Genomic DNA, 25611 nt, shown 5'->3' with positions numbered 1-25611 from the left:
CCCCAAGGCCCTTAAAGCACTCTGGAGTACATGACCTCCTGTGCAGTCTTTCTCACATTTCTGCCTTCTTCCATGCCATTTGTCTGTTGCTGTAGTGAAAACATTTTTTTTTATCAACACATGGCTTAGACATAAAGTTACCATGAAATATGACAATGCCAGCTTGAACCCTGTAGGCCCTGTCTTGGACCTTTTAGTTTGAGAGCTGCCATGTCTGGCTGGTACTCACTGTGTGTGCCTGCCTCTGTCTCGCCTCCATCCCTCAGGGTTCTGGCTGGTGTGGACCATCATCATCATCTTGAGCTGCTGCTGTGTCTGTCATCACCGCCGAGCCAAGCACCGCCTTCAGGCTCAGCAGCGGCAACATGAAATCAACCTGATCGCCTACCGGGAAGCCCACAATTACTCAGCGCTGCCATTTTATTTCAGTACGTACACTGAGAGCCACCCTGCTCTACCCTCAGGAGCACAGAGCCAGGGTCCAGACTGCTTTAGTGGCAAGGGCCCCGTGGGCATAGGGGGATTCCCCTCCACCTCCCACCTAGAGCAGGGTTTTGCAAGTTCAGGGCCAGGGGTGCTGTGGATATGATTCTCTTACACCATTTCCAGGCTCACACTGGCTGGGTTCTGGCCAGGTTTCTGCTCCTTTAGCTGATTTTTTTTTTTTTTAAGGCAGATAGGATGGGTTATTATGTGAGTTGAAATTTAGTTTTTGGTGTCTTAAATTCTTCCCATATTCCTTGCTGCCATGTAATGTGCCTAGTGGAAATATTCATGAGAGGGGCACATGTAGGGTGGTATTAGAACTCCTGAAAACCAAGAGACTTGGAGACTCACAGAAGTCACTTAGCCCTCCCTAGGGGATATCTCGAATGAGAACACCCACGTGATCTCTCAGATGTTTCATGGAGGTTCAACTGGGCAGATAGTTGCAAGCTATTCTGCAATGTGTGCTACAAAACAAAAGGGTCACAGATCTTTAAATACCATCTCTAGAAGGTTTACTTATTTATCACAGTGCCTGGCATATACCAAGTGCTCAATAAATGCTAGCAACTACAATTAAGTTACAATGAGAGCAGCTTGTATATGCCTCGGGGCATTTAGCACATTCAAAAAGTAATGCACCTGACATGTTTTTAATAAGTCTTGGATGACAGGTGCCCCTCATCCTTTGCTAGTAACCCACTTGGTCTTGAGTCAAGATGAAGCCTGATTTGTCTTCCTAAACTACCTTCAACCACACTGTAAGAAACAACACAGACGCTCCAGGTGGTATATTTGGAGGTATGGAAAAGAAATAAGTGGTTAGGAATTCTTGCATCTCTTAGTCCTATGGGATGGAGCGTGCAGTCTTTGCAGGAAACATCAGACATGGGTGTCCATGGAAACAGGTCTGTTCTAGGGAGAAATGATTGGTCGCATTGGCCTCATCCTGTGCCTTAACTCCAATAGGCAGGAATTCCTTGCCTATGAAACAGCATTGGTGGCTCTTTAGATGTCAAGAAGTTAAGCTACCAGGCGCCAGTGGCTCACACATGTAATGCTAGCTTCTCAGGAGGCTCAGATCTTAGGATCGCGGTTCAAAGCCAGCCTGGGCAGGAAAGGCTGTGAAACTTTTTTTTTTTGTGTGTGTGTGTGTGGGGGGGTCCAGTCATGGGGCCTGAACTCTGGGCTTGGGCGCTGTCCCTCAGCTCTTCAGCTCAAGGCTAGTGCTCTACCACTTGAGCCACAGCGCCACTTCTGGCTTTTTTCTTTTTTATTCTTTTCTTTTTTTTGGTCGGTCATGGGGCTTGAACTCTGGGCCTAGGCGCTGTCCCTCAGCTCTTCAGCTCAAGGCAAGCACTCTACCGCTTGAGCCACAGCGCCACTTCCGGTTTTCTAGTGGTTTTATTGGAGATAAGAGTCTCACGGACGGGCTGGGAAGGTGGCTCAGTGGTAGAGCGCTTGCCTTGCATGCTCGAGGCCCTGGGTTCGATTCCTCAGCACCACATAAGCAAAAAGAAAAAAGCCGGAAGTGGCGCTGTGGCTCATAGTGGTAGAGCGCTAGCCTTGAGCTGAAGAGCTGAGGGACAGCGCCCAGGCCCAGAGTTCAGGCCCCACGACCGGACCCAAAAAAAAAAAAAAAAAAAGAGTCTCACGGACTTTCCTGCCTGGGTTGGCTTTGAACCGCGATCCTCAGATCTCAGCCTCCTGAATAGCTAGGATTACAGGCGTGAGCCACCAGCGCCTGGCTAGGCTTTTTTCTTTTTGCTTATGTGGTGCTGAAGAATTGAACTCAGGGCCTCAGGCATGCAAGGCAAGCGCTCTACCACTGGAGCCACCTTCCCAGCCCGGCTGTGAAACTCTTATCTCCAATAAACCACCAGAAAACTAGAAGTGGCACTGTAGTTCAAGTGGTAGAGCGCTAGCCTTGAGCTGAAGAGCTGAGGGACAGTGCCCAGGCCCAGAGTTCAAGTCCCATGACTGCCAAAAAAAAAAAGAAGTCAAACTGTCCCTTTTTCTATGCACAGTTGATTGTAGCCCTCTCCACTGCCCACAACCAAGAGCCATAGTCACCACGTTCTGACTCTACCACAGGAGTGGGAAGGGACAGTGCCAGTGTTTAGTCCTAGGTTGATGGCCAATGCAGTAATTTTTCCTCCCTGCCTCTTCATTTTAGGGTTTTTGCCAAACTATTTACTACCTCCTTATGAGGAAGTGGTGAACCGACCTCCAACTCCTCCCCCACCGTATAGTGCCTTCCAACTACAGCAGCAGCAGCAGCAGCAGCAGCAGCCGCTGCCGCCTCAGTGTGGCCCTGCAGGTGGCAGCCCCCCAAGTGCTGATCCCACCTGGGGTTCTCAGGGGGCACAGAGCAGCCCCTTGGCTCGGCCCAGTGGAAGCAGCACGAGGTCCCCCAGCACCTCTGACCCTCAGCCTTCTGACGTGCCAGCTGACCAAGCAGCCAATAAAGCCCCGGGAATGGAACCTAGTGGCTCAGTGGCTGGCCTCGGGGAGCTGGACCCCGGGGCCTTCCTGGACAAGGATTCAGAATGTAAGGAGCAGCTGCTAAAAGATTCCAGCTCAGAGCATGGTGGTGCACTCCTTGACAGCAAAGACAAGACGCCCGGCAGACATCGCCGCTTCACAGGTGACTCGGGCATTGAGGTGTGCGTGTGCAACCGGGGCCACCATGATGATGACCTCAAAGAGTTCAGTACACTGATTGATGATGCCTTGGATGGTCCCCTGGACTTCTGTGACAGTTGCCATGTGCGACCTCCTATCGATGAGGAGGAAGGGCTCTGCCAGCCCTCTGAGGAGCAGGCTCGAGAGCCTGGGCACCCCCACCTGCCACGGCCACCCGCGTGCCTGCTGCTGAACACCATCAATGAGCAGGACTCCCCAAACTCCCAGAGTAGCAGCTCCCCCAGCTAGAGCAGGCCTTGCCTGTACCTGAGAATTCGGCAAGTGACCAGGGCAGAGAAGACCCACGAGAGAAGCATTAAGTGACTTTCAGAAGAAGTGGTACCACCACTTTGTTCTCTTTTTGTTTGTTTGTTTTTCTCTCCTACGTTTCCTACATCTACAGGTACAGTTTGGGGTGTGGATGCCTTCCCCCCACAAAAGCGCAGTGTTGTGGAGGACTGAGTAGCTGGTTCTGTCACTCATTCCTCATACCCCTTTCTCGTATCCTTCTTCCGTTTTCAAGTAGTATCTCACCCATCTGCTTGGGTCAGGGAGATGTGTGTTTCAGAAAGCCCCTAAGGAGCTGGGGCTGGGACTGTGCCCTGACAGGATCCTTGGTGATGGAGTAGATTTATGCTTGGTTTTAGTTTAAGAGAACCTTGCTGTATCTCAGTCCAGGAGAGGCAGCTCATCTTGGCCTTGCGTGAAGAAGGAAGCCCCCAGGGGCTTAGGAATTGCCACTTGGGGCTGCCAGTATCTAGAGCTGGCATTGAGCTAAGCCTGTAGAAGGATGAGAGTTGCCAGGCAAGTAGGTTAACAAGTGGATTGTTGGGCTCTGAAAATCCAGATGACAAATTTAGTGCACTGCTGTGCATCTTGAGGAGTAGGCTCTACTGGCTTGAGCTGATTCAGGTTATACTGTCCAACAAGTAACAAAAGCCAGTTGAAAACAAGAACATTACCAGTGGGCAGGTGGCAGTTCGCTTCTGGACAAGATGGCCTTCAAAGAGCCTGGCTGCAAGCCGGGTGCCGGTGTCTCACACCTGTAATCCTAGCTACTCAGGAGGCTGAGATCTGAGAATCGTGGTTCAAAGCCAGCCCGGGCAAGAAAGACCATGAGACTCCTATCTCCCAATAAACCACTAGAAAACCGGAAGTGGCGCTGTAGCTCAAGTGGTAGAGCGCTCGCCTTGAGCTGAAGAGCTGAGGGACAGCGCCCAGGCCCAGAGTTCAAGCCCCATGACAGACAAAAAAAAAAAAAAAAAGCCTGGCTGCAGTGGATTCAGAAGGGAATGGGCTCAGGCCTGAGTGGTGGTGGCTCTGCGCTTTCTGTGAGCAGCAGGGTAGACACAGGTGCAGCTGCCTGCATCTCTGCCCTGTGGTCTGTGCCCACAGGTAAGCGGTGTCCTCATCCATCCCAAGCACATGGTCTGCGGGCCTTTGTATCTTTCTGTCCTTTGTGAACAGATGGACTGTAGAAGCTGTGCATCTTGGGAAAGGCAGCCCCTTAGCCTGGCTCTCAGTATTTTCTCTTTGATTCAACCGACCACTTTGGAAGAGACACCTTGGTTATCTGTGGTTCTCTTGGCCTGTTGCTGCCCCTTTTGAGTGGGATGCCTCACTTTCCTGTAGCCTGTGTAGAGTCCCAGGGGCCCTGGGCCGGCGTGGAGGGCTGCCTCCAGCAGGACCACAGAGCCTTGTTATTGTTTGCCTTCAGAGAACCAGTAGAGCTTTGATAGGAAAACTCGGAAAGAAGCAAGATGCCGAAATTAACATTCCCCGTCCAACCCTGTTCATGAGAGTTTGGTTCTTCCTTCACTCTTGAATGATGATATTCAGACTAGGCGTTGACAATATGGTAAGAAACAAAAAGAGGGAAAAAAAGATATATATACAAAAACAGACAAATCCAAGACTGTGAGGCGAATGAGTGTCTGCATTTGGATGCCACAAAACCAAAATCCATGTCGAACAAAGTGAAGTCTGTACACAATGACTTTGAGTGATGTGTGTGTGTGTGTGTGTATGTGTATATGTGTATATCTATATGTCCGTGTTGTGTGGTGTATGTTGTGTTTGAGCTCCGAGCCCTGTGTTTCTGTGAAGCTACTTTGAACGGCAGCCATTCTGCTCACGTTAGGCACATCTGGAGCAGGTATGGCCCTCTCAAGGTAATTTATTTTACGCATTTACTGTTTACCGAACAAACATCTGCCTGTGTACTTGGGTGTATTCAGCAGCATGTTGGTGGCAGCCGCCTGTGTTTGCCAGTGACACTGCTTTCCAGGGAGAGGTTTCGCTCTAATCACTGCAATTTGCACATTGCTCCGTGGACACTCAGAGGCCTGTGTTCTCTTCCCTGTACATGGAAACATGCTCCGAACCCATCTGCCTTCCTCTGTTGGTCCTTGCCCTCCACGTCAGCCCACAAGAGTGTCCACAGCCACTGGGGACAGGAGCTTGGTTGGATCTTCAGTGATGAGCTTGAACCGGCTATGGCCCAGAGCTTGACTGTCAAGGATTGCTAGGAGGCATTGGCAGACACCGCGGTGCCACCGTCCGCACTGTCTCCACGACACCTGACAGGCTCCAACAGGCTGGTGTGGAGTGCAGTCGCAGCCCTTCCCTGTCGTGCCACCTTCTTTAAATCCTAAACTCACTGAAGTGGCTCAGAGGAGAGCAAGTTTTACCAAAACAAATCCTCCTTCACTTAACTGGTCAAATGATGAGTTCTGACCCTCTCAAGCTTTGTTCCCCAGTCACTCACCATGGCCTGAGTGTGACTGTTGGCTTTGCTGCAGCGTCCTGTCCTGAAGGCCTGAGAAGAAAGGCGACGGCTGAGCTGAGCTTGATGGTGAAGTCACAGTCTGGTCGCTGCTGCTGAGAAAGAGCAAGTGAGAGCTGGCAGTGGGGAACTGAGGGAAGAGTCGGGGCCAGAGAAGACTTAGATTGAGTCTGGCTTGTGTCTGGATTGAGCTAGGTGAATGGGAAGGAAAGGGTTGGTGGAGGGTTTGGTGCTACAGCTGGAAGATTTGCAAATGCTAACACATTCCTGTAAGAGGCACATCCCCATTTGTCAGTTATTGTGAATACGTGTATTTTAAGCAATAAGATTCAGCTGGTCAGACTTTTCTGGGCAGTCCTGGTGACGCATTTCCTGTGCTGTGATTGTTCTGAAGACAGAGTGGCCCTAGCCACTGTGAGAAGCCCAAATAAAATTCAATCCCAAACAGCTCCTGCACTTTACTCTTGCAACACTTTCTTCCTCTTTCTTCTTTCTCAGACTTCAGGGAGTCCCACCACAAGACCCCAAGTGACCCAGTGGTGTCACATAGCAGTTGAGAACAGGGTGCTAGACCAAACAAACCACAGCCAGGGGCAGCCTGGGTGCTGCTGCTCAGTCCGCCCTCCAAACTGTGTTTCTGATGTCAAATCAGACCCTTCAGAATGAGAAACAGATTATGTCAGATAACCACTACATAAGCAGAACATGTAAAAGTGCGCTGACAAAGTGGTTCAAGCCTGTCAGTCTACCTATGGACACATAGCTAGGCACACAGACACGAGACCTTCTTTGAAAAATAACCACAAAAGGTGTATGGCCTAAGACAAGCACTCAGAGGTCTCTTGTCCATAAGGCAGAAATGGGTGAGTGCTTGGCTTTGGAATTTTTTTTCCCCCTTGTTGTGGGTCTTGAACTCTGGGCTTGGGCACTATCCCCTGTGCTCTTTAGCTCAAGGCGAGTGCTCTGCCACTTGAGCCACAGTGCCACTTCCGGCTTCTTTCTAGTTAGTGGTTTATTGAAGATAAGAGTCTCACAGACTTTCCTGCCTGGGCTGCATTGAACCTTGATCCTCAGATCTCAGCCTCCTGAGTAGCTAGGATTATAGGCGTGAGCCACTGGTGCCTGGCTTGGTTCTGGAATTTAATATATAAAATATGAATTGAGTTTTCCCACTTGGTGCCCAGCTCATTCCTGGATGCCAAGGAAATGTGAAATAAATGGCAAGGCCCTGGATCTCTAGAACTTAAATTACAGTTAGGAAGGCAAAGGCAGACCTGTGTGAACTAGCTAATAACTACATGAGGTAGGTAGGTTGGGATGGAGTGATGGTTCAGAGTCTCCAGGAGGCGTGTGACAATGGTTCTGGTATAAAGATGCTAAGCAGGGTCTGGGTTCTGTTCTTGAGGTAATCAGAGAGCCCCTTGTGGGCCAGTGAAGCTTTTTTGTTGTTGTTGGTCATGGGGCTTGAACTCTGGACCTGAGAGCTGTCCCTCAGCTCTTCAGCTCAAGGCTAGTGCTCTATCACTTGAGCCACAGCGCCACTTCTGGCTTTTTTTTTCCTGCTTATGTGGTGCTGAGGAATTGAACCCAGGGCCTCATGCATGCAAGGCAAGCACTCTACCACTGAGCCACCTTCCCAGCCCTTTTCTGGTGTTTTTTAATTGGAGATAAGAGTTTCACGGCTTTTCCTGGCCAGGCTGGCTTTGAACCATGGTCCTCATATCTCAGCCTACTGAGTAGCTAGGATTACAGGCGTGAGCCACCAGCGCCTGGCTCAGCGAAGCTTTCTTAAGTCAGATTTCATTTTAATTCTGCTGAAGATCCTTCTTAGAATTTTGAGACAGGTGTAAATAAATCCCTGAACAAAGGCAATGGGAAAGGGCAGCTGACTGCCTCTCCTGGGGAAAGACACTACTGCCCAGTACTTCCTGTCTGCAGGCTGCTTAATGGCTAGGCAAAGTAAGCCTCCCAAAAGGGGCTCTTGTACCCCAAGTGGTCTGCTTACCATTGGCCAGCTCCGCTGATTGCTGGCAGTGAGTGTAGTCCTCCTTAGGTCTGGAGTTTACTCACTAACCAGTCCCATTGTTTCAAGAGCCCAAAGTTAGCCAGGCACCAGTGGCTCACACCTGTAATCTTAGTTGCTCAAGAGGCTGAGATCTGGAGGATTCGGTTGGAAGCCAGCCCAGCTAGAAAAGTCCTTGAGACTCATCTCCAATTGACTAGCCAAAGGCAAGCTAGAGTCATGGCTCCAATGGTTGAGTGCCAGCTAAACAGGCAAGCTGATTGAATGTGAGGCCCTGAGTTCAGATCCTACTGCCATTTGGCATACAAAAAAAATTCAGTTTGCTGCCTTTGACCTTAGAACCCTGTCCTGGCCCCTTAGTAACTCTGTTGGGATAGTTGCTTCCTAATTCTTTCTCAGCTGTTGGGCTCTCCAAAGTAACTCTAGTGGAACTATATCATTGTCTAGGGACTTCTCTTAAAACCACAGGGGAAGCCGGGCGCCGGTGGCTCACGCCTATAATCCTAGCTACACAGGAGCCTGAGATCTGAAGATCGTGGTTCAAAGCCAGCCTGGGCAGGAAAGTCCATAAAACTCTTTATCTCCAGGGCTGGGAAGATGGCTCAGTGGTAGAGCACTTGCCTTGCATGCATGAGGCCCTGGGTTCGATTCTTCAGCACCACATAAGCAAAAAGAAAAAAGCCAGAAGTGGTGCTGTGGCTCAAGTGGTAGAGCGCTAGCCTTGAGCTGAAGAGCTGAGGGACAGCGCCCAGGCCCAGAGTTCAAGGCCCATGACCGACAAAAAAAAAAAAACAAAAAACGGGAAAGCTGGGTGCCAGTGGCTCACACCTGTAATCCTAGCTACTCAGAAGGCTGAGATCTGAGGATCACAATTAACCACCAGAAAACTGGAAGTGGTGGGGGGAAAAAAAAAACAATTGGGAAAATGGGGTGTGTGCTATTCCTGCCATTTTAAAGCTAATGTCTGAGAGTCAAAGCAAAATGATGCAACTCTCTTTTCATTTGTTTATTTTGTTGATTGTTGAACTCTGGGCCTGGGCGCTGTCTCTCAGCTCTTCAGCTCTAGCTCTCTACCACTTGAGCCACAATGCCCTTCCAGTTTTCTGGTGGTTTATTGGAGATAAGAGTCTTACAGACTTTCCTACTCGGGCTGGCTTTGAACCATGATCCTCAGATCTCAGCCTCCTGAGTAGCTAGGATTATAGGCGTGAGCCACCAGTGCCTGGCTTGATGCAACTCTTAATGGGCAGCCTGCCAGAAGCTGTGTCTATACCCTTAGTGTCTAGGCTCCTGGGTCACTGAGTTCCTCACTTCTTCAGTGAGGCATGACAATTGTCACTATTGTCTCGTGTGACCAAGTTCAGGAGAAAACTGCCAATGCCCTGAAGCATTAGATGAAAGAGTTTTGATGAGCAAGAATTTCAAGATTCTCCCCATCAGGAGCAAAACCTAGAGTTTGATTCTGGAGGAGAGGGATCTGGGCTAAGATAACTATCCACCAGCTGCTTGCCAAACCTGTTGGGAAGGGCTGCCAGATGGGACATGTTAGAGTTTCAGGTTCCAGCCTGAGGGGCAGGTAACTGGCCTTACTGAAATGCAGTCTTTATTGAGCACTTACCATGTGCTAGGCATTGGGAATGTGTCAGACCTAGTAGGTCTGGAGAAGAAGCAGTGCACACAGGTGTCTGCAGCATGTGGTAGGTCTGCAAAGCATGTATTGTACAAGATGGGGTGGGTGAGAATTTAGCCATTTACAGATTTGAGTGAGGCTTGCTGGCGGAAGTAACTATGCAAAGGGAACACGCATTTCTTCTGCAGATTATTGAGTGCCTGCATCTATGTGCCAGCTACTGGGAAGCCTCCACTGGAGACTGGTAGACAATTTACTTTCTAGATGACTGCATTCTGGAAAGTGGTGACACTAGAGAGGTAAGCAGGTAATAAAAAGATTTTAACTTCATTCGTCTGTATTGTTATTTACTGTTTGCATAATGCTGATAACGTCTACAAGCATCTTAGTAGCTATGTTTCCTTTTTTTCTTTTGCCACTGCCAGAGTTTGAACTCAGAGTTTTGTGTTAGCTAGTATTCTACCACTTGAGCAATACGTCCAGCCCTGCTTTTTGCTGACTAATTGGAGATGGAATCTCAGACTTTTTCCTGGGCTGGCTTTATACCTAGATCTTCTCATCTCAGCCTTCTGAGCTAGGATTTCTGGCATGAGCCTCCAGTGCCTGGCTTTGCATTTTCTTATTTTAGCTGCAAAAACAGCTCTCCAAGGCATAGGTTATAATTATTCCTGCTTTATAATAATTTCTACCATTAATCAGTAGTAATGAGTTTGAGGCATTCAGAGAGATGAACTTGTCTAAGATCACAAAGCTCATAAACAATAGAGGTAGTTAATTCCAAGCCTGATTAGATCGAATCATAGGCTACAAGAAGAGCTGTAATATTGGTGTCTACAAACCATGTGAATAACTTGTATAAAACTTGTAACTTGTATAAAAGGTGAAGGAACTGGAGAAAGGTATATTGGAGCAGGGTGTTACATAGGGAAAGATAAAGCAGATCTTACTTCCTCAGAAGCTTCTTGGTTCTCTTCTTTATCGCTTCCATTACCTGTGGGAGGAGCTCTTTGCCCAAGTTCCTGCACCTGGCCAGGTCCCTCCTTCACCTCCAGACCTCCTCAGAGCTGGAATGGCCTTACTCTGAGATTAGTGGTTCCTGCCACAAGTCTTCAGATAAATGTCAGGTTCACAGGGAGGGTGTGACCTTTGGAAACATTGTGGAATTCTGAAAAGTTAAAGCTGGCTCTGTATCCTTTTCCTTGAAAGAGTGGCTTACTCTTCCCAGGAGGAGATTAAAAAAAAAAAAAAATACAGCTCCCAGTGTTTGTGAGTGGGAGATGTTCTGATCTTAAGTTTCTCCTCATTCTGTATGACTCTGTTGCTTCAGAATTCAATCTTTCCATTTCATGGTTTCTCACCAAGATCAACTCAGTCCTGCTGGAAAGTATTACAAAATCCCTTCTGTATGAGAGCTGTGAAGAGTTTGCCCTTGGGCTCTCCACCAGCATCCCAGCCATCAGCATGCCACGGCCTGAGGATGGGTTCCAGAAGGCTCATCTGCTCATCTGCTCCCCCTCCTGACCAGCCTGGTGGCTTTTGTGAGATCCAAAACCCTCAGAGGAGGACTTATCTTGTGGACTTGGGAGGTAAAGAGATGATAAAGCCAGTGTTTACTGAGGAACCAAAGGTTTTGTGGGTAGAAAATCAAATGATTTTTCAGAGCAAAACAGGAACTATTTTTTTTTTTTGTCCATCGTGGGGTTTGAACTCTGGGGTTGGGCACTTTCCCTGCACTCTTCAGCTCCAGGCAAGTACTCTACCGCTTGAGCCACAGCGCCACTTCCGTTTTTCTAAGTGGTTTATTGGAGATAAGAGTCTCACGGACTTTCCTGCCCGGGCTGGCTTTGAACCGTGATCCTCAGATCTCAGCCTTCTGTGTAGCTAGGATTACAGTCATGAGCCACCAGCGCCCGGCCACAGGAACTATTTCTACACCCATCTGGGCATTCTCCTCCATATTACACACCTTTGTAACACAGATGGGAAAACTGAGGTTTAAGAAAGCCAAAGTATTTGGTACCAGGTCCTCAAAGAGCTAGTGGCTAAAACATTTATTTACCATTTTACTACTGGACAATGTAGGGTCAGAAGGGGTGACTGAAGAGACTGGGCTGTAGCTCGTATTTGCTTGTCATGCATGAATGCATGAGGCCCTGAGTTTGACCCTCAACACTTTATGTACACTCACGTAATCTTGGCATATACCTTGCTGCTTTTGCCAAAGTTGCAGTGTTTCTTCTACTGTAAGTTTCCTGAGATCCAAGATTGAGGCTTCAAGTACTGATTTAAGACATTTGTGCCCTTTTGTTTGCCTTACTTTGTCAGGTGCTGATATGTAGGATAAAGAGCACAAGAGGGCTCAGTATTGAACTCTAGAAACAGGATGGTCGTGGCCCTGGATGGACACACATCATACTTGGTTCAAATCCAAGCAGATGCTCAGATTTTCATGTGGTTTAGTGCCCAGAAACAGAGGTCCAGGGTTAACAAGGCAACCATGGGGAACTGGAAATCCTATGTCTTGCGGTTCCCTTTGAGCCCGAAGGGTACAAGGATCTTGGGATGAAGGTGAGAAGGGAAAAGCCTTACATCAGCACTCTCAGCCAATGCGATGATACGCTAAAAGAACACAACTTTTCAGAAAAATACTTTCCCTGGCTAACCATCCAGAAAGCCCTCTGCATGACATCTAGTGACAGGCAGGAAAGCCTAGCTCTAAGCATCACTGAAATCTTGGGTTCTGGTCCCAGCCCTGCTGCTAAGTAACTGTCACACGCATGAGCACAGACCACCCTATAATGGCTCTCATGTTCAAAACAAAGGGTTTGTCTTGTTTCTCTTCCATTCAGTGTTCTAACTCAGTGGTTGAAGACAGGCTGTTTTCTACTGCATTCAACTTACCCCCTGCTTCCACAAAGAACATAGGCCATCTGCTAATTGATTATTTATCACAAGTCCACAAATTTATCTATTATCTTTCACTAGTCCACCTTTTAAATTCTAGTGAATTTTAAGTACTCAGCTCTCTCTGCTCTGGTCCTCTCCCCTCTGCTTCGAGCTGAGAACTCTTTGGCTGTAGCTCAGCAGCCTGCTGGGGCAGAGGAGCCAGGGAGATGGGAGGGGCTACCTCCAGCATCACCAGTCCCTTCAGCTCACAGTGGTATCAGCTTCTCTTCCAGGCAGATTGTGAGGGGGGCTGAGGTTGGCACTGCCACCCACGAACTCCCCTCTGGGCTCTTGAGAATGATTCCAGGTCACTGGCTGCTTAAGGCCAAGACTGAGTTGAGAGCACAGCAGAGGATGGTTTACTACTCTGGATGTACAAAGCTTGTATAAAGCATGAAGATGCTGTTGTCATTGAAATCCTTATCCATCTCATCTCTGTCTCTCTGCCTTTGTCTCTCTCAGTGCTGGTCCTAGGACTTGAACTCAGGGCCTGAGCACTGTCTTTGAGTTTTCTTGTTGTTTTTGCTAGCACTTTTACCACTTGAGCCACAGCTCCACTTCTGGCATTTTGGGTAGTTCATTGGAGAGAAGAGTCTTGAAGAGTGTGTGTGTGTGTGTGTGTGTGTGTGTGTGAAAAATACCATAGAGAGGGGTTACAATTACGTGGGGCAAGGTAATGAGTGCATTCCCTTTTTTGTGGGGGGGGGGGCGGTCTGGTTGTGGGGCCTGAACTCTGGGCCTGGGCGCTGTCCCTCAGCTCTTCAGCTCAAGGCTAGCGCTCTACCACTTGAGCCACAGCGCCACTTTCGGCTTTTTTTCTTTTTGCTTATGTGGTGCTGAGGAATCGAACCCAGGGCCTCATGCATGCAAGGCAAGCGCTCTACCACTGAGCCACCTTCCCAGCCCATGAGTGCATTTCTTATCAAGCATTGTTGCCACCTCCTTTGTTTCCCCTTCCCATCCCTTCCCATCTTCCCCGCCCCCCATGCCAAAGTTGTAAAGTTCATTTTCGACATAACACCTTGTACATTTCATTGTTGCAATGGGTCCACCTGTATCCCTGTTTAAACAATTGGTTTTTTTCCCCTTCCCCTCCACAAATTATACCAACATCAAATACAGTGAAAACAGGTTATGCTGTGGGGGAGGGAGATCTCTGCCTCTTGAGTAGCTATGATTACAGGCATGGGACACTGGTACCCAGCTCCCTGTCAGCCCTCTTGATTTCTTCAGTCTGAAAACTTAAGCCAGGTAGGATCTTGGCCTTGCCCTGTTGGTCCTTCTAGAGATTGGGGGAAGGATGTGGTGGTTCTGACCCTGGTCTGGCTAGCACCTAGGAACTAGGGATGGGTCCTGTCTCTAGGTTTAAGGTCTAGATTAGTTTCTCCTGGGTTGTCTGGAGACAATCTTAGAGCCTAGCTAGTAGCTAAGGTTTGAAGATGCACCTTTCAAGGTCTAAAGGAATATGGGTTCTAGCTTCCAGTAAGGAGGCAGCTCAGACTTCCGGGAAAAGGGGCAGATCCTAGTACTGCTGTAGAAGGGAGCTGGTAGAGTTTACTCCTCCCCCTAGGCAGGGTGTGGAAAAGAGGCCATGCCCACCCTTGGGGACCAAGATGGCTGTGATAGGCCCAACCTGTGGGTAATACACACACACCTATGAGGCCAAGCCTATGCAGTGCGTACAGTGCCATGTGCTTAGATGTAAGCAGACAAGATCTGTTCCTCTACTTTCAAAATAAACCTCAATCAACCTGCTCACTGCTGTGCCATGGTCTAAGCCCTCACTGTGTTACTTTCCTGGACCAACACAACAACCTCCTTCCTAATTTTTTTTTTTTTTTGTCATGGGGCCTGAACTCTGGGCCTGGGCACTGTCCCTCAGCTCTTCAGCTCAAGGCTAGTGCTCTACCACTTGAGCCACAGTGCCACTTTAGGCTTTTTCTGCTTATGTGGTGCTGAGGAATCGAACCCAGGGCCTCATGCATGCAAGGCAAGCGCTCTACCACTGAGCCACCTTCCCAGCCTCCCCTAACGGTTCTTCCTGCTCCCACAATCAGTCTATGAGAGACCATTCTCCATGCGGTGACTCACACCTGTAATCCTAGCTACTTAGGAGGCTGAGATCTGAAGATGGAGGTTCAAAGCCAGCCTGAGCAGGAACATCCATGAGATTCTTGTCTCCAATTAACCACCAGAAAACAGGAAGTGACACTGTGGCTCAAAGTGGCAGAGCACTAGCCTTGAGCAAAAAGAGCTCAGGGCAGTGCCCAGATCCTGAGATTAAACCCCACAACTGACAACCAACAAAAAAGTCAAGCTGAGTGTTGGTAAACACACACCTTTAATTCTAGCTACTCAGGAGGCGAGATCAAAAGATTTTTGGTTTGAAGCCAACCCAGGGAGAAAAGTCCTCGGAAGACCTTATCTCCAATTAACCAGCAAGAAGCTGGTCCAGAGGTGTGGCTCAGGTGGAAGAGTACTAGCTGTGGACAAGTAAACCAAGCAAGCACGAGGCCTTGAATTCAAGCTATGGTACTAGCAAAGCACAAAACAACAAAAATCTTTGCACTGGGCTGGAAAGCTGGCTTAGTGGTAGAGTGCTTGTCTAGCATGCATGAAGCCCTGGGTTCGATTCCTCAGTAACACATAAACAGAAAAGGCCGGAAGTAGCACTGTGGCTCAAGTGGTAGAGTGCTAGCCTTGAGCAAAAGAAACTCAGGGACAGTGCCCAGGCCGAGTTCAAGCCCCAGGACTGCCTCCCTCCCTCCCCCCCCCCACAAAAAAAAAGTTTGCACTTACATATGGAGGACAACCCACAGATGACTTCCAATATTTGAGTAAAAACCTGAACTCCCTACTCCTTACAAACGTCTATCTGGCCCCAACTGTGTTTGCTCTCCAGTTCATTCTCTGCTATTCAGACCTTTCCCACCTGCTTCTTCAACACTGGTCACTTTGGGCTGGGAAGGTGGCTCAGTGGTAGAGCGCTTGCCTTGCATGCTCAAGGCCCTGGGTTCGATTCCTCAGCATCACATAAGCAAAAAGAAAAAAGCCAGAAGTGGCGCTGTGGCTCAAGTGGTAGAGCACTAGCCTTGAGCTGAAGAGCTGAGGGACAGCGCCCAGGCCCAGAGTTCAGGCCCCATGACTGGACAAAATAAATAAATAAATAAAAACACTGGTCACTTTCCCTGATGTCTTCATCCCCGCCCCCACCCATCACTTTCCCTGGCATCTTCACCCCACCTCAGGTCCCTGTTGTCAGTGGCCACTCTTCCCACATCACCCAGTATAATCAACTTCAAGGCATTTATGAGTCTCTGAAGTTCTTGTTTATTTCTCAGCTTTCTCTAGAATGTGATTTTCATGAGACTAGGAAGCCTGAGTGTCTAGAGCTGCCAAATGTCCCATAGTATGCACTCAATAAAATGTTTGTGGACAGAATGAGCAAAGGAGCACATGCTCGGGGACTTTCTAATAAAACACGGGTGGGTTTATATACATCACCTGCCCTTGCTGCAGGTGGGGAGAGTAGAATTGTAAGAGAAAGCACTCTTAATTCTGTGCTGTGGTGCCGCACAGGGTGATGTTAGCGTGTTAAGTGCTCTCCTCACCCTGAGCTTCCTTCCAGGCCTGGCGCACCTTGATCTTCACTTGGAAAGGATCAATCAGAAAGACCACTTTGGGGTCACCTTCCAGAGAGGGCAGCTTCCCATCATCCGGCAGCTCGAGGTCAAACCTCTGCAGCAAGGTGGCCATGAAGAGGAAGAGCTCCTGGCGGGCCAGGGCTTCTCCTAAGCAGGCGCGGGGACCAGCTCCAAAAGGCAGGTAGCTTAACGAGGGTGTGATGAGCTGTTTCTTTGTTGGATCCAAGAAGCGCTCTGTGGGAAAGGAGAGGCATCAGCCAAGGGCCAGGCCAGGTTTCTGCCCTAGCCAAGGAGAAGACAGTGCCCCGCCCAGGAATCCCATTCATGCAAAGACACAGCCATGTTCCCGAGCCCTTAATAACACCACAGAAAAGTAGCTGGGAGGAGAGGGACAGGTTTACTGGGAGACAGATGCCTCTAGGATTTCTCTAAGGAGCAAATTTGCAAAAGGGAGAGAGAGAAATACAGCAGCCAGCGAGGAGTCTGGAACAGCCGACAGTGGGATGGGGATGGTAACAGGTCCAAGATGGAGCTGAGGATTTTCTAGTAGCAAGCTTTGGAGAGGGGAAGGGGTGCTGGGTGGTACTAGTGAAGTCCAGACTGGCTGTGTGGTCTGGGGAGAAGACTGGGATGGGTTGGGACAAGAACTCACCGGGCATGAACTTTTCTGGCTGCTGCCAGTCCTGCTCGTTGTGATGCAGTGCCCACAAGTTGATGATCACTTGTGTGTCCTTGAGGATAGTGAACTCGCCAATGCTGCCCCAGAGAGGGAGAAGAAAGGATGTAGAACATGGCTCTCCCCTTCCTGCCTGGCCCCATGTCACAACATGTCCTGTTCTCTCTTTCCCATTGGTTCATCTTTCCCTCCACTCTTGCCCCATCAACCATGAATCCAGCCCTGTAAGCCACTGGACAAAGTCTTCTTATCCCAGAATCCAGCCTTCAGCCTCTGAGGGGAGCTCAGTGGATTTGTGGCTTCCTTCACTGAGGGGGGGGGGGAGGGTTTGGAGTGATGCATGGGTCAGAAGGGCCAGGGCTAGCATGGCTGCTAGGCGCTGACGCTGGGTGGGTGGGCATGCATGGGGAACCGGTGGGCTGCTGAGCAGAGCTGGCTGTCTCATGGAGGTAGGGAAGGAAAGCACACCTGCATTTGCTTTTGGCCTTGTGGGGGAAGAGCACTGGGGCCACGGGCCTGATGCGAAGCACCTCTCGAATGGTGGCCTCCAGCAGGAGGAGATGGGTTCGGTCACTGAAATTTGGCATCCGGTTGAAACCTATATTCTGATCAATCTCCTCCTGGATTTCCTTCTTCACCTGAGGGTTGGAACAAAATGCCTATAATCAGGAGGTTTAAGCCTAAGTGAATGGCATGTTTAGTAGAACCCAAAGGGTCACATCCAGCAGGCCCACCCCCATTCCCAGAAAGGGTCCCCCAACCTCAGCCCTGCTTCTAGAAGATCATTTTAACCCAGGGCCAGAGCTAGCCCAGGGCTCAGCCTTCCTGCAGAGAAGGTCAAAGGTCATTGCCTCTCCCGTCTGGATCACAGAGGTCAGTCAGGCTGACTGGATTCTAGGGCGAGGAGGAGGGCAGGCATGGAGAGCAGCTCACCTGAGGGTTGTGCAGCAGGAACGCCACAATCCAACTCACCACAGAGGTGGTGGTCTCCACGCCAGCCCCAAAGATGTCCCCTATGGTGGCGAGGATGTGCTTATCTGTGAGTATACTTGAATCCTGTTCGGGGCCAGGATTGTTGTTGTCTGCATTCATTTTGGCTTGAATCAGGATGTCCAGCAGGCTGTTGATAGAGTCGCTTTGGAATTTCTCCTAGGTTGGGAGAAGGTGGGAAGCCAATCATGAGGAAATAGCCCTTTCTTCCACATACCTGCATTCTAGATGGCAGATTAGCAAAGCTCCTTATGCTTGGACATGCAGTGGGGCTGGGCAGAATCTACACGTAGGAGAGACAACTGGGTCCTCTTCACTTGGGGAGGGGGTTAGAATCCTTTCTCATTTCTCACTTTCCCACTCCCAGGTGTTTGCTAGGCCAGTGTTTGTTGTCTGCCAAGTCCCAGACTTTCTGCTAGGCTCTGGGGCTCTTCCAAGCATCCAAAATGTGCTCTCACCCCGCCATCCTGGTCTCAGCCTCACCCACTTTCATTGGCTCCCCCACATACCTACCTTGTGCTTTTTCACTATTTCACCCAGCACTTCATCTCGAGTTTTAACATGCTTCCTTATTTCGTCTAGGATTTTATTGGGGAAAATCTGGAGAACGGAAAGAAATGTCAAATCCTCCCTTCTTCCATTTGGCGTTTCCAGCAGGGCCTAAGCTTTCTGGTCTGAGGGAAAGGTCCCATTCTAAACCTGACCTTCAGCCATCATGGGGAGGTGGGGGTGGGCAAACAGGATACAATGGGATCATCCAGAACTGGGACAAGTCCACATAAGGAAAGAAGGGGTGGCCTCCTCTTCCCTTCCTCTTTCCTTCAGTTACTCAGCAACCCCTGACCATGCTGTGTGTCCAGTCCATTGTAGGTAGCCCTGAGAAGTAAGGAGGACCTAAGTCCCGTGACTTGAGCACGTTCCTTAACTTGGTTAAAGCTATTTTCCTGCCAGCACACTGAGGATAATAATCTCTCTCCAAGGGGAAAGTAATGGTGAACATATGCAGAAAGTTTTATTGGAAAATAAACAACTCATTACCATGAAGATTTAAATGCTTGATTAAATATCCAGATCCATTTATGTGGTAAAGAGGCCAAGTTTAGAAGACACAAGAGGTGGTCAGGGAAAAAAGATGAGTTTGGAGCTGGACAGCAAAAAAATTGGGGACATGGCCTAGCTTCATCCTCACCTTCAACCAGGGGAATATGTCCACCAGAGTTTCTTTGCCCAGACTTTCCAAGATGCCCTCTGTAAAGTTCTTCATGAGCTTCAATATAGGATCGTCTCTCTTGAAAGACAGGTTGAAGCAGATCAAGGAGATTATGTTGATGACCGACATGAAGACAGGCTCAGACAAATCTATGTCCTTTCCATTGCAGGTGGCCAGAAAATCACACAAACTATTGACTTCCCGACATACTGAGGGGAGAGAGGGGCACAAAATCAACATCCTGGCTCCCCCATCAGCTCCCTCTTTGGCAGGACACAGATACAATATGACCACTAGATGGCAGCAGTCACCAAGAAATGTCTGGACTCCTAACCCTCATTCCCCTACCCCGGTGAAATAAGCCCCAGGCCCAGGGCCAGCCAGGTACTCACTGATCTTTTCCAGTTTCTGGTCACCATCCCTAAACAGGGAAAAGGTGCCCAGCACCAACTTCCTATGCAGTTGCCACTGGGCACCAAAGTCAGCGAAGGCAACACCTTTCCCCTTGTTTGACAGGATGCTGAGAGTTTCCTTCAAAGAGCAAGCAAAGCAGCATGAATGACACATCATTTGCCCGTCCTTGTCCTGGGCCTTCTAAGTTCCTCCTTCTATCTGGTGGAGAAGCTAGGGTACCTGCCATACTGACCTCCATGGGGAAACATCCCTACTCCACTCCCCCATAAGCCCTGAGACCTACTATTCCCAATTCCAAGAGAGGCTGAAGAGCCAGGAGAAAACAAAACAAAAAACTCTGAATTTGAATGCAGGACTCTAGGAATTCTGATCTTGGCTCGGAGGGGCCCTCTGAGGATATTCTCTGAATTTCAGGGCTGTGGGTGGAACAGCTCTGTTCTGGGAGGAGGAAGCCAGAGGCTCTCAGACTAATGTCTTTCCTTAGCCCACCAGTTGCTCCTCTCATTTTTACTTTTCCATGGCAAGTCTGTATGACCCAAGGCCATCTGTGAACAATGTGAATGTTTTGCCCACCCAGGCTGGACTTGGATCACTTTACATCTTCCCACAGGTATCGCTAAAGGCATGAAGGTCTAGAATCTCTCTCTTTCTTCCTTGACCAGCAAGCCTCACCTGATCAGCCTCTGCCCTTCTCTCTTGTTTCAGAGAGGAACCAGCAAAGGTGGGGACTAGGTCACTGGCCGGCCAATCTGGCTGACTGATCCAATGAAAACTCAGTTAACCTCTGCCTGATCGAAGCTGAGAGGTTGGGACCCTGCTGAGGTATTCAAGGGAGCGTTAAACAGCAAGGTGCTGGCTTGGGGTGCTGTGTAGTGTTTCTAGAACAGCAGTTCAACCTTAAGCTTGCTGAGATCTCAAGTAGCAATCTGAGCCCTCCAAAAGCCAGGCTGCCTCCCCTTCCCTTCCCCTGAGATAGGAGCACTGTCCTTAATCCCAACCAAGAGCAACATTCATGCTGGCTACTTGGTGAGCAGAGGTGTGGCCTGAGATTACCACTCCGTTTGGGTAAGGGAAGTGGGGTGACTCTCAGTCCATTGCATCCACCCACCCTGCATGCTAGCCAGTCTTCCTTTAATTCAGCGTGCCTAGTTTAGAGGCTGGGATGGGTCAGTGGGTTTGTTCCTCTCCCATAAACCCTCTGGTAGAAAAAAATCTGGCTGGGGGCTGGGAAGGTGGCTCAGTGGTAGAGTGCTTGCCTTGCATGTATGAGGCCCTGGGTTCGATTCCTCAGCACCACATAAGCAAAAAGAAAAAAAAGCCAGAAATGGCGCTGTGGCTCAAGTGGTAGAGCGCTAGCCTTGAGCTGAAGAGCTGAGAGACAGTGCCCAGGCTCAGAGTTCAGACCCCAGGACCGGACACCCCCCTCCCCCCTCCAAAAAAAAAAGAAAGAAAGAAAAAATCTGGCTGGGTGTGGTGGCTCATGCCTGTAATCCTAGCTACTCTGGAGAGTGAGATCTGAGGATCACAGTTCAAAGCCAGCCTGGGCAGGAAGGGCTGTAAGACTCTTATATCCAATAAATCACTCAGAAAACCAGAAGTAGAGCTGTGGCTCAAATGGTAGAACCTAAGAGCTGAGGGACAGAGCCCAGGCCCAGAGTTCAAGCCCCATGACTGACAAAAGAAAAAAGAAAAGAAAGAAAAAAGAAAAAAAAAAAGAAAAAAATCTATAGAACTCTATGCCTAATTAACCAGCAAAATGCCAGACTGGAGGCATGGCTCAAGTGGTAGAATACCAGTCATGAGCAAGAATGCAGAAGGAGACCATGAGGTTCCAAGTTCAAGCCCTAATACACACACACACACACACACACACACACATATCACACAACCCCCAGGAGTGATGAGGAAGAGAAAAAAGAGGCACTGCTTACCACTTGGGGACGCCCAGAGAATTCCTTGCCCTTCTTCACAAGTACTTCCCTGGCCAGCTGCTGCTGACCCACCATCACTGTAGTCGTGGGGCCCATACGAAAGGAGTAGATGGGGCCATATTTCTCCTGTAGCTTGAAGAAGTTGACGTGCATATGGCCATGTCTAGGGAGGAATGGCAGGCTGCCCACCAGGGGCAAGGATGGGAGGCTCTTAGGGTATTTGGCAGCAAAGGTCTTTCTATTAGGCCAAAAGAAATAGGCTAGGGTAAGCAGCAGGAAGCCCACAAGTTCCCACATGGCAGCGGATAGACAACGGTGGGGTGAGAGCCACTCTGACTCTAGGCACGGAGGCTTTAAGAAGGACTTCCCTGATTTTCACCTTGACGTACATTATCTCTTGACCTGTCAAAGTTTATCCTGGAGTCTGGCCAACCCTGAGGCCTTTCAGGGGCTTGCTCAACCCAAGGCAAACCCCTGTAGGAGGAGCTGGCCTAGGGGATGATAATCAGCTACCTCCCACCATGAAAGAGCAGAGGGCGCCAGGCAAACGGTATCTGGTTTAGTGATCTAGGTCTCAGACATTTGATATTACACAATAAAAATTTCTAGACAGATAGCAATGTCATCAGGTTACCATTAGAGTCTTATTGTGTGGCTGTGGAGGAAAGTGAGGTCTCCAAAACTCAGTTTGTGTAAGGGCATGTGGGACAATGACGACAGAACCCAGATGTGTACCTCTCTTTCCAGGGACATCAATACCCAGGTGCTGAGAGCACAGGCCTAAGTTCAAGTTCTAGCTTGGCCCCATTTTAGTTGAAAAACCTTGAGTGGGTTATTGAGTCTTTCCTGAAAAAAAACAACAACGAATTGCTTTCTCTGGCTGCTAGTGCTGGTGACTCATTCCTATAATCCTAGTTACTCAGGAGGTTGAGATCTGAGGATGTGGTTCAAAGCCAGCCCAGGTAGGAAAGGCCGTTGAGACTCTTTTTTTTTTTGGTCCAGTCTTTGGGCCTGAACTCTGGGCCCAGGCGCTGTCCCTCAGCTCTTCAGCTCAAGGCTAGTGCTCTACCACTTGAGCCACAGCGCCACCTCTGGCTTTTTCTTTTTGCTTATGTGGTGCTGAGGAATCGAAACCAGGGCCTCAGGCATGCAAGGCAAGCCCTCTACCACTGAGCCACCTTCCCAGCCCTCCTCAGTTATTTTTTGTCACTCTTAATAGAGCTATCGCTTACAAGTAAAATCACACATTAAGTGTGTCTGGCTTATTTCATGTATTCAGGGTTTATCCCTGTGTCAAAAATATGGATCAGAGCTCTCCCTCTGTCTCTCTGTGTGTGTGTGTCTCTCTCTCTTTGGTCCCAGTTCTGAGGCTTAAACTCAGGGCCTGGGCACTGTCCCTCAGCTTTTGTGCTCAAGGCTAGCACTCTACCACTTGTGCCACAGCTCTACTTGCAACTTTTTTTGTGGTTAATTGGAGGTGAGAGTCTCACTGACCTTCCTGCCTGGGCTGGTTTGGAATCTCAATCTCAGATCACAACTTCCTGATTCAAGCGTGACCTCCCAGCAGAGCTTCTTTTTTTTTTTTTTTTTTGCCAAATAATATGTGATTGTCACATTTTATTTATCTAGTCATCAGATGATAAATGCTTGAGTTGTTTCTGCCTGTTGCTTATTTTGAACCAAGATGCTATGACTCTTGGTGTCTAAGTTTTGGTTTGAGTTTATGTTTTCAAATCTTTGCAGTGTATTTGTAGAGTTGTTGGGCTATAAGATAAGCATGGGTTTACTAAACATTGCAAAGTTTCAGTTTCCTCCTCTGTATAATAGGAGTAGTAAAGGAATCTACTTCTCAAGTAAATTGTGTTATTATTATTATTTTTTTGCCCATACTGGGGCTTGAACTCAGGGCCTGGGCACTGTCCCTGAGCTACTTTTGCTCAAGGCTAGCGCTCTACTACTTGAGCCACAGCACCACTTCTGTCTTTTTCTATTTATGTAGTAATGAGGAATCAAACCCAGGGTTTCATGCGTGTGAGGTAAAGCACTCTACCACTAAGCCACATTCCCAGCTCTCGAGGTAATTGTGATCCAATGAACTAATGCATGCAAAAGGCTACCAGGCACAGCACAGGTGTTTGTTCATTCACTATCATCTACTTGGTGTTGTTATTATATCAAAACCAACTCCCTAGTTTTTTTTAAGATCTTTACATAGATCTTCCTGAAGACAATCCTCATTGAATGCAGGAAAGTAGCTCAGGCAGTATTTATCAATGGTCTAATATTACTGAAGAATATATAGCCCAAGGAAATGGACATTCTTGGCCTCAGACTCACAGAGGTATTGGCTCTGCAGATTGGCAATCAGGCAGGACTTCTTTATTGGTTAAGACTCCCAAAGGTGGGCTGGGAATGTGGCTTAGTGGTAGAGTACTTGCCTAGCATGCATGAAGCCCTGGGTTCCATTCCTCAATACCACATACACAGAAAAAGCCAGAAGCGGGCTGGAAAGGAGGCTCAATGGTAGAGCCCTTGTTGCATACATGAGGCCCTGGGTTCGATTCCTCAGCACCACATAAGCAGAAAAAAAAGCCGGAAGTGGCATTGTGGCTCAAGTAGTAGAGTGCTAGCCTTGAGCTGAAGAGCTGAGGGACAGCGCCCAAGCCCAGAGTTCAGGCCCATGACCAGACCCCCCCCCAAAAAAAAGAAAAAGAAAAAAAGAAAAAGCCAGAAGTGTCACTGTGGCTCAAGTGGTAGAGTGCTCGCCTTGAGCAAAGGCAGCTCAAGGACAGTGCCCAGACCTGAGTGCAAGCTCCAGGCATGGCCAAAAAAAAAAGCCGGGTGTCAGTGGCTCATGCCTGCAATCTTAACTACTCAGGAGGCGCGATTCAAAGCCAGCCTGTGCAGGGAACTCCTGGAGACTTTTTTTCTTGTCAGTTGTGGGGCTTGAACTCTGGGCTTGGGCGCTATCCCTCAGCCCTTCAGCTCAAGGCTAGCGCTCTACCACTTGAGCCACAGCCCTACTTCTGGTTTTCTGAATGGTTTGTTGGAGATAAGAGCCTCACAGACTTTTCCTGTCCAGGCTGGCTTTGAACCGTGATCCTCATATCTCAGCCTCCTAAGTAGCTAGGATTACAGGTGAGAGCTCCTGACCCCTGGTCTGGCCGTGAGACTCATCTCCAATAAACCATTCAGAAAACAGGAAAACGTTAGCCGTGGCTAAAGTGGTAGAGTGCTCGCTCTCCTCGAGCTGAAGAGCTGAAGGATAGTACCCAGGCCCAGAATTCAAGCCCCACAATGACAAAAAAAAAAAAAAAAAGACTGCCAAATGTGATGAAGGAATTCTGCTGCTGCTCTCTGGGTTTGTCTGCCTGTACTTGTGAGAGTCTATGCTGTTGTGAGATTTGATGGGGTTACAGGAAGGCAGGAGAGAGAGGACCTCCTAGTGAACATGAAGCTAGCCAAGCCTTGGCCAGTCAAACTGCTTGTTTTGTTCTCTGTTCCTTGTTCGTTAGCATTTTCTTGTGTGTGTGTGTGTGTGTGTGTGTGTGTGTGTGTGTGTGTGTGTGTGTGTGTGTGTGTGTGTGTGTGTGTGTGTGTGTGTGTGTGTGTGTGTGTGTGTGTGTGTGTGTGTGTGTGTGTGTGTGTGTGTGTGTGTGTGTGTGGTACAGGACCCAGTAATGGGGGCTTGAATTCAGGGCTTCATGCTCTCATTGGCTTTTTTTTTTTTGCTTCAAGCTAGTGCTCTACCATTTGAACAATGGTTCCCCTTCTGCCTTTTTGCTGGTTAATTGAAGTTGAGAGTCTCATGGACTTTTCTATCCTGGCTGGCTACAGGGGAGGCCTTAGGTCTGAAGTCCATGCCCAGGTCTCCGTGGGGCCAGCCAGCTGCGACGGGAATGTGAAGGGCTGTGTCTATTCCTAAAGTGAGTGCTGGGGGCTGGTGCCTCACTTCACTTGTAAACCAGAAGCGGGAATTTTGTAAAAAGAATGGAATTTGGTGCTTCTCTCTCTCACTACCTTATTATAAATGCTATTCAAATTTTTTTAAACAAAATGTAAAAAAGTTATTCCTAATAGCAAAAATTAGAAAAAAAAAACCATAAACCTGTTCAGCTGGACGAGGCACTGGTGTCTCAGGCCTGTAATCATAGCTACTCAGGAGGCTGAGATTTGAGGATCACGGTTCAA

General features: G+C 48.8%; 2 protein-coding genes across 4 annotated transcripts in view; one reads left to right on the top strand and one right to left on the bottom strand.

Annotated features, from left to right (window-relative positions):
- Wbp1l (WW domain binding protein 1 like) overlaps window positions 1-6403 on the top strand; it is a 70373-nt gene extending 63970 nt beyond the window's left edge. For all 3 annotated transcript variants that reach the window (XM_069994373.1, XM_069994382.1, XM_069994392.1), the window contains 2 exons: window positions 267-428; window positions 2663-6403. In XM_069994373.1, coding sequence (XP_069850474.1) covers window positions 267-428; window positions 2663-3420 — 920 coding nt within the window. In that variant the 3' untranslated portion in view covers window positions 3421-6403. The remainder of the gene's footprint in view (window positions 1-266; window positions 429-2662) is intronic.
- A 9480-nt stretch (window positions 6404-15883) lies between these two features.
- Window positions 15884-21735, bottom strand: Cyp17a1 (cytochrome P450 family 17 subfamily A member 1). Its single transcript, XM_069993571.1, has 8 exons — window positions 21421-21735; window positions 19468-19606; window positions 19055-19284; window positions 18379-18465; window positions 17809-18024; window positions 17344-17513; window positions 16852-16955; window positions 15884-16433 (listed from the first exon to the last, which is right to left on the bottom strand). The coding sequence occupies exons 1-8, from the start codon at window positions 21715-21717 to the stop codon at window positions 16150-16152; spliced, it is 1527 nt and encodes a 508-aa protein (XP_069849672.1). The 5' UTR covers window positions 21718-21735; the 3' UTR covers window positions 15884-16149.
- Between the last annotated feature and the right edge of the window lie 3876 nt (window positions 21736-25611).

This window comes from Dipodomys merriami, unplaced genomic scaffold, assembly GCF_024711535.1.
Source record: "Dipodomys merriami isolate MVZ:Mamm:240054 unplaced genomic scaffold, mDipMer1.0.p SCAF_102, whole genome shotgun sequence".
NCBI lineage: Eukaryota > Metazoa > Chordata > Mammalia > Rodentia > Heteromyidae > Dipodomys > Dipodomys merriami.
The sequence above is the reverse complement of the archived record's forward strand: the minus strand, read 5'-3'. Positions and strand labels throughout refer to the sequence as shown.

What these genes read in the sequence shown, in the direction of transcription:
- Cyp17a1 (XM_069993571.1), bottom strand. Translation starts at nt 21,717, where the DNA reads ATGTGGGAACTTGTGGGCTTCCTGCTGCTTACCCTAGCCTATTTCTTT. An exon ending in CCAGAAACTGGAAAAGATCA is followed by an intron (nt 19,285 to 19,467) that starts GTGAGTACCTGG and finishes CTCTCCCCTCAG; the next exon opens with TATGTCGGGAAGTCAATAGT. An exon ending in AAATAGTGAAAAAGCACAAG is followed by an intron (nt 18,025 to 18,378) that starts GTAGGTATGTGG and finishes CTCCCAACCTAG; the next exon opens with GAGAAATTCCAAAGCGACTC.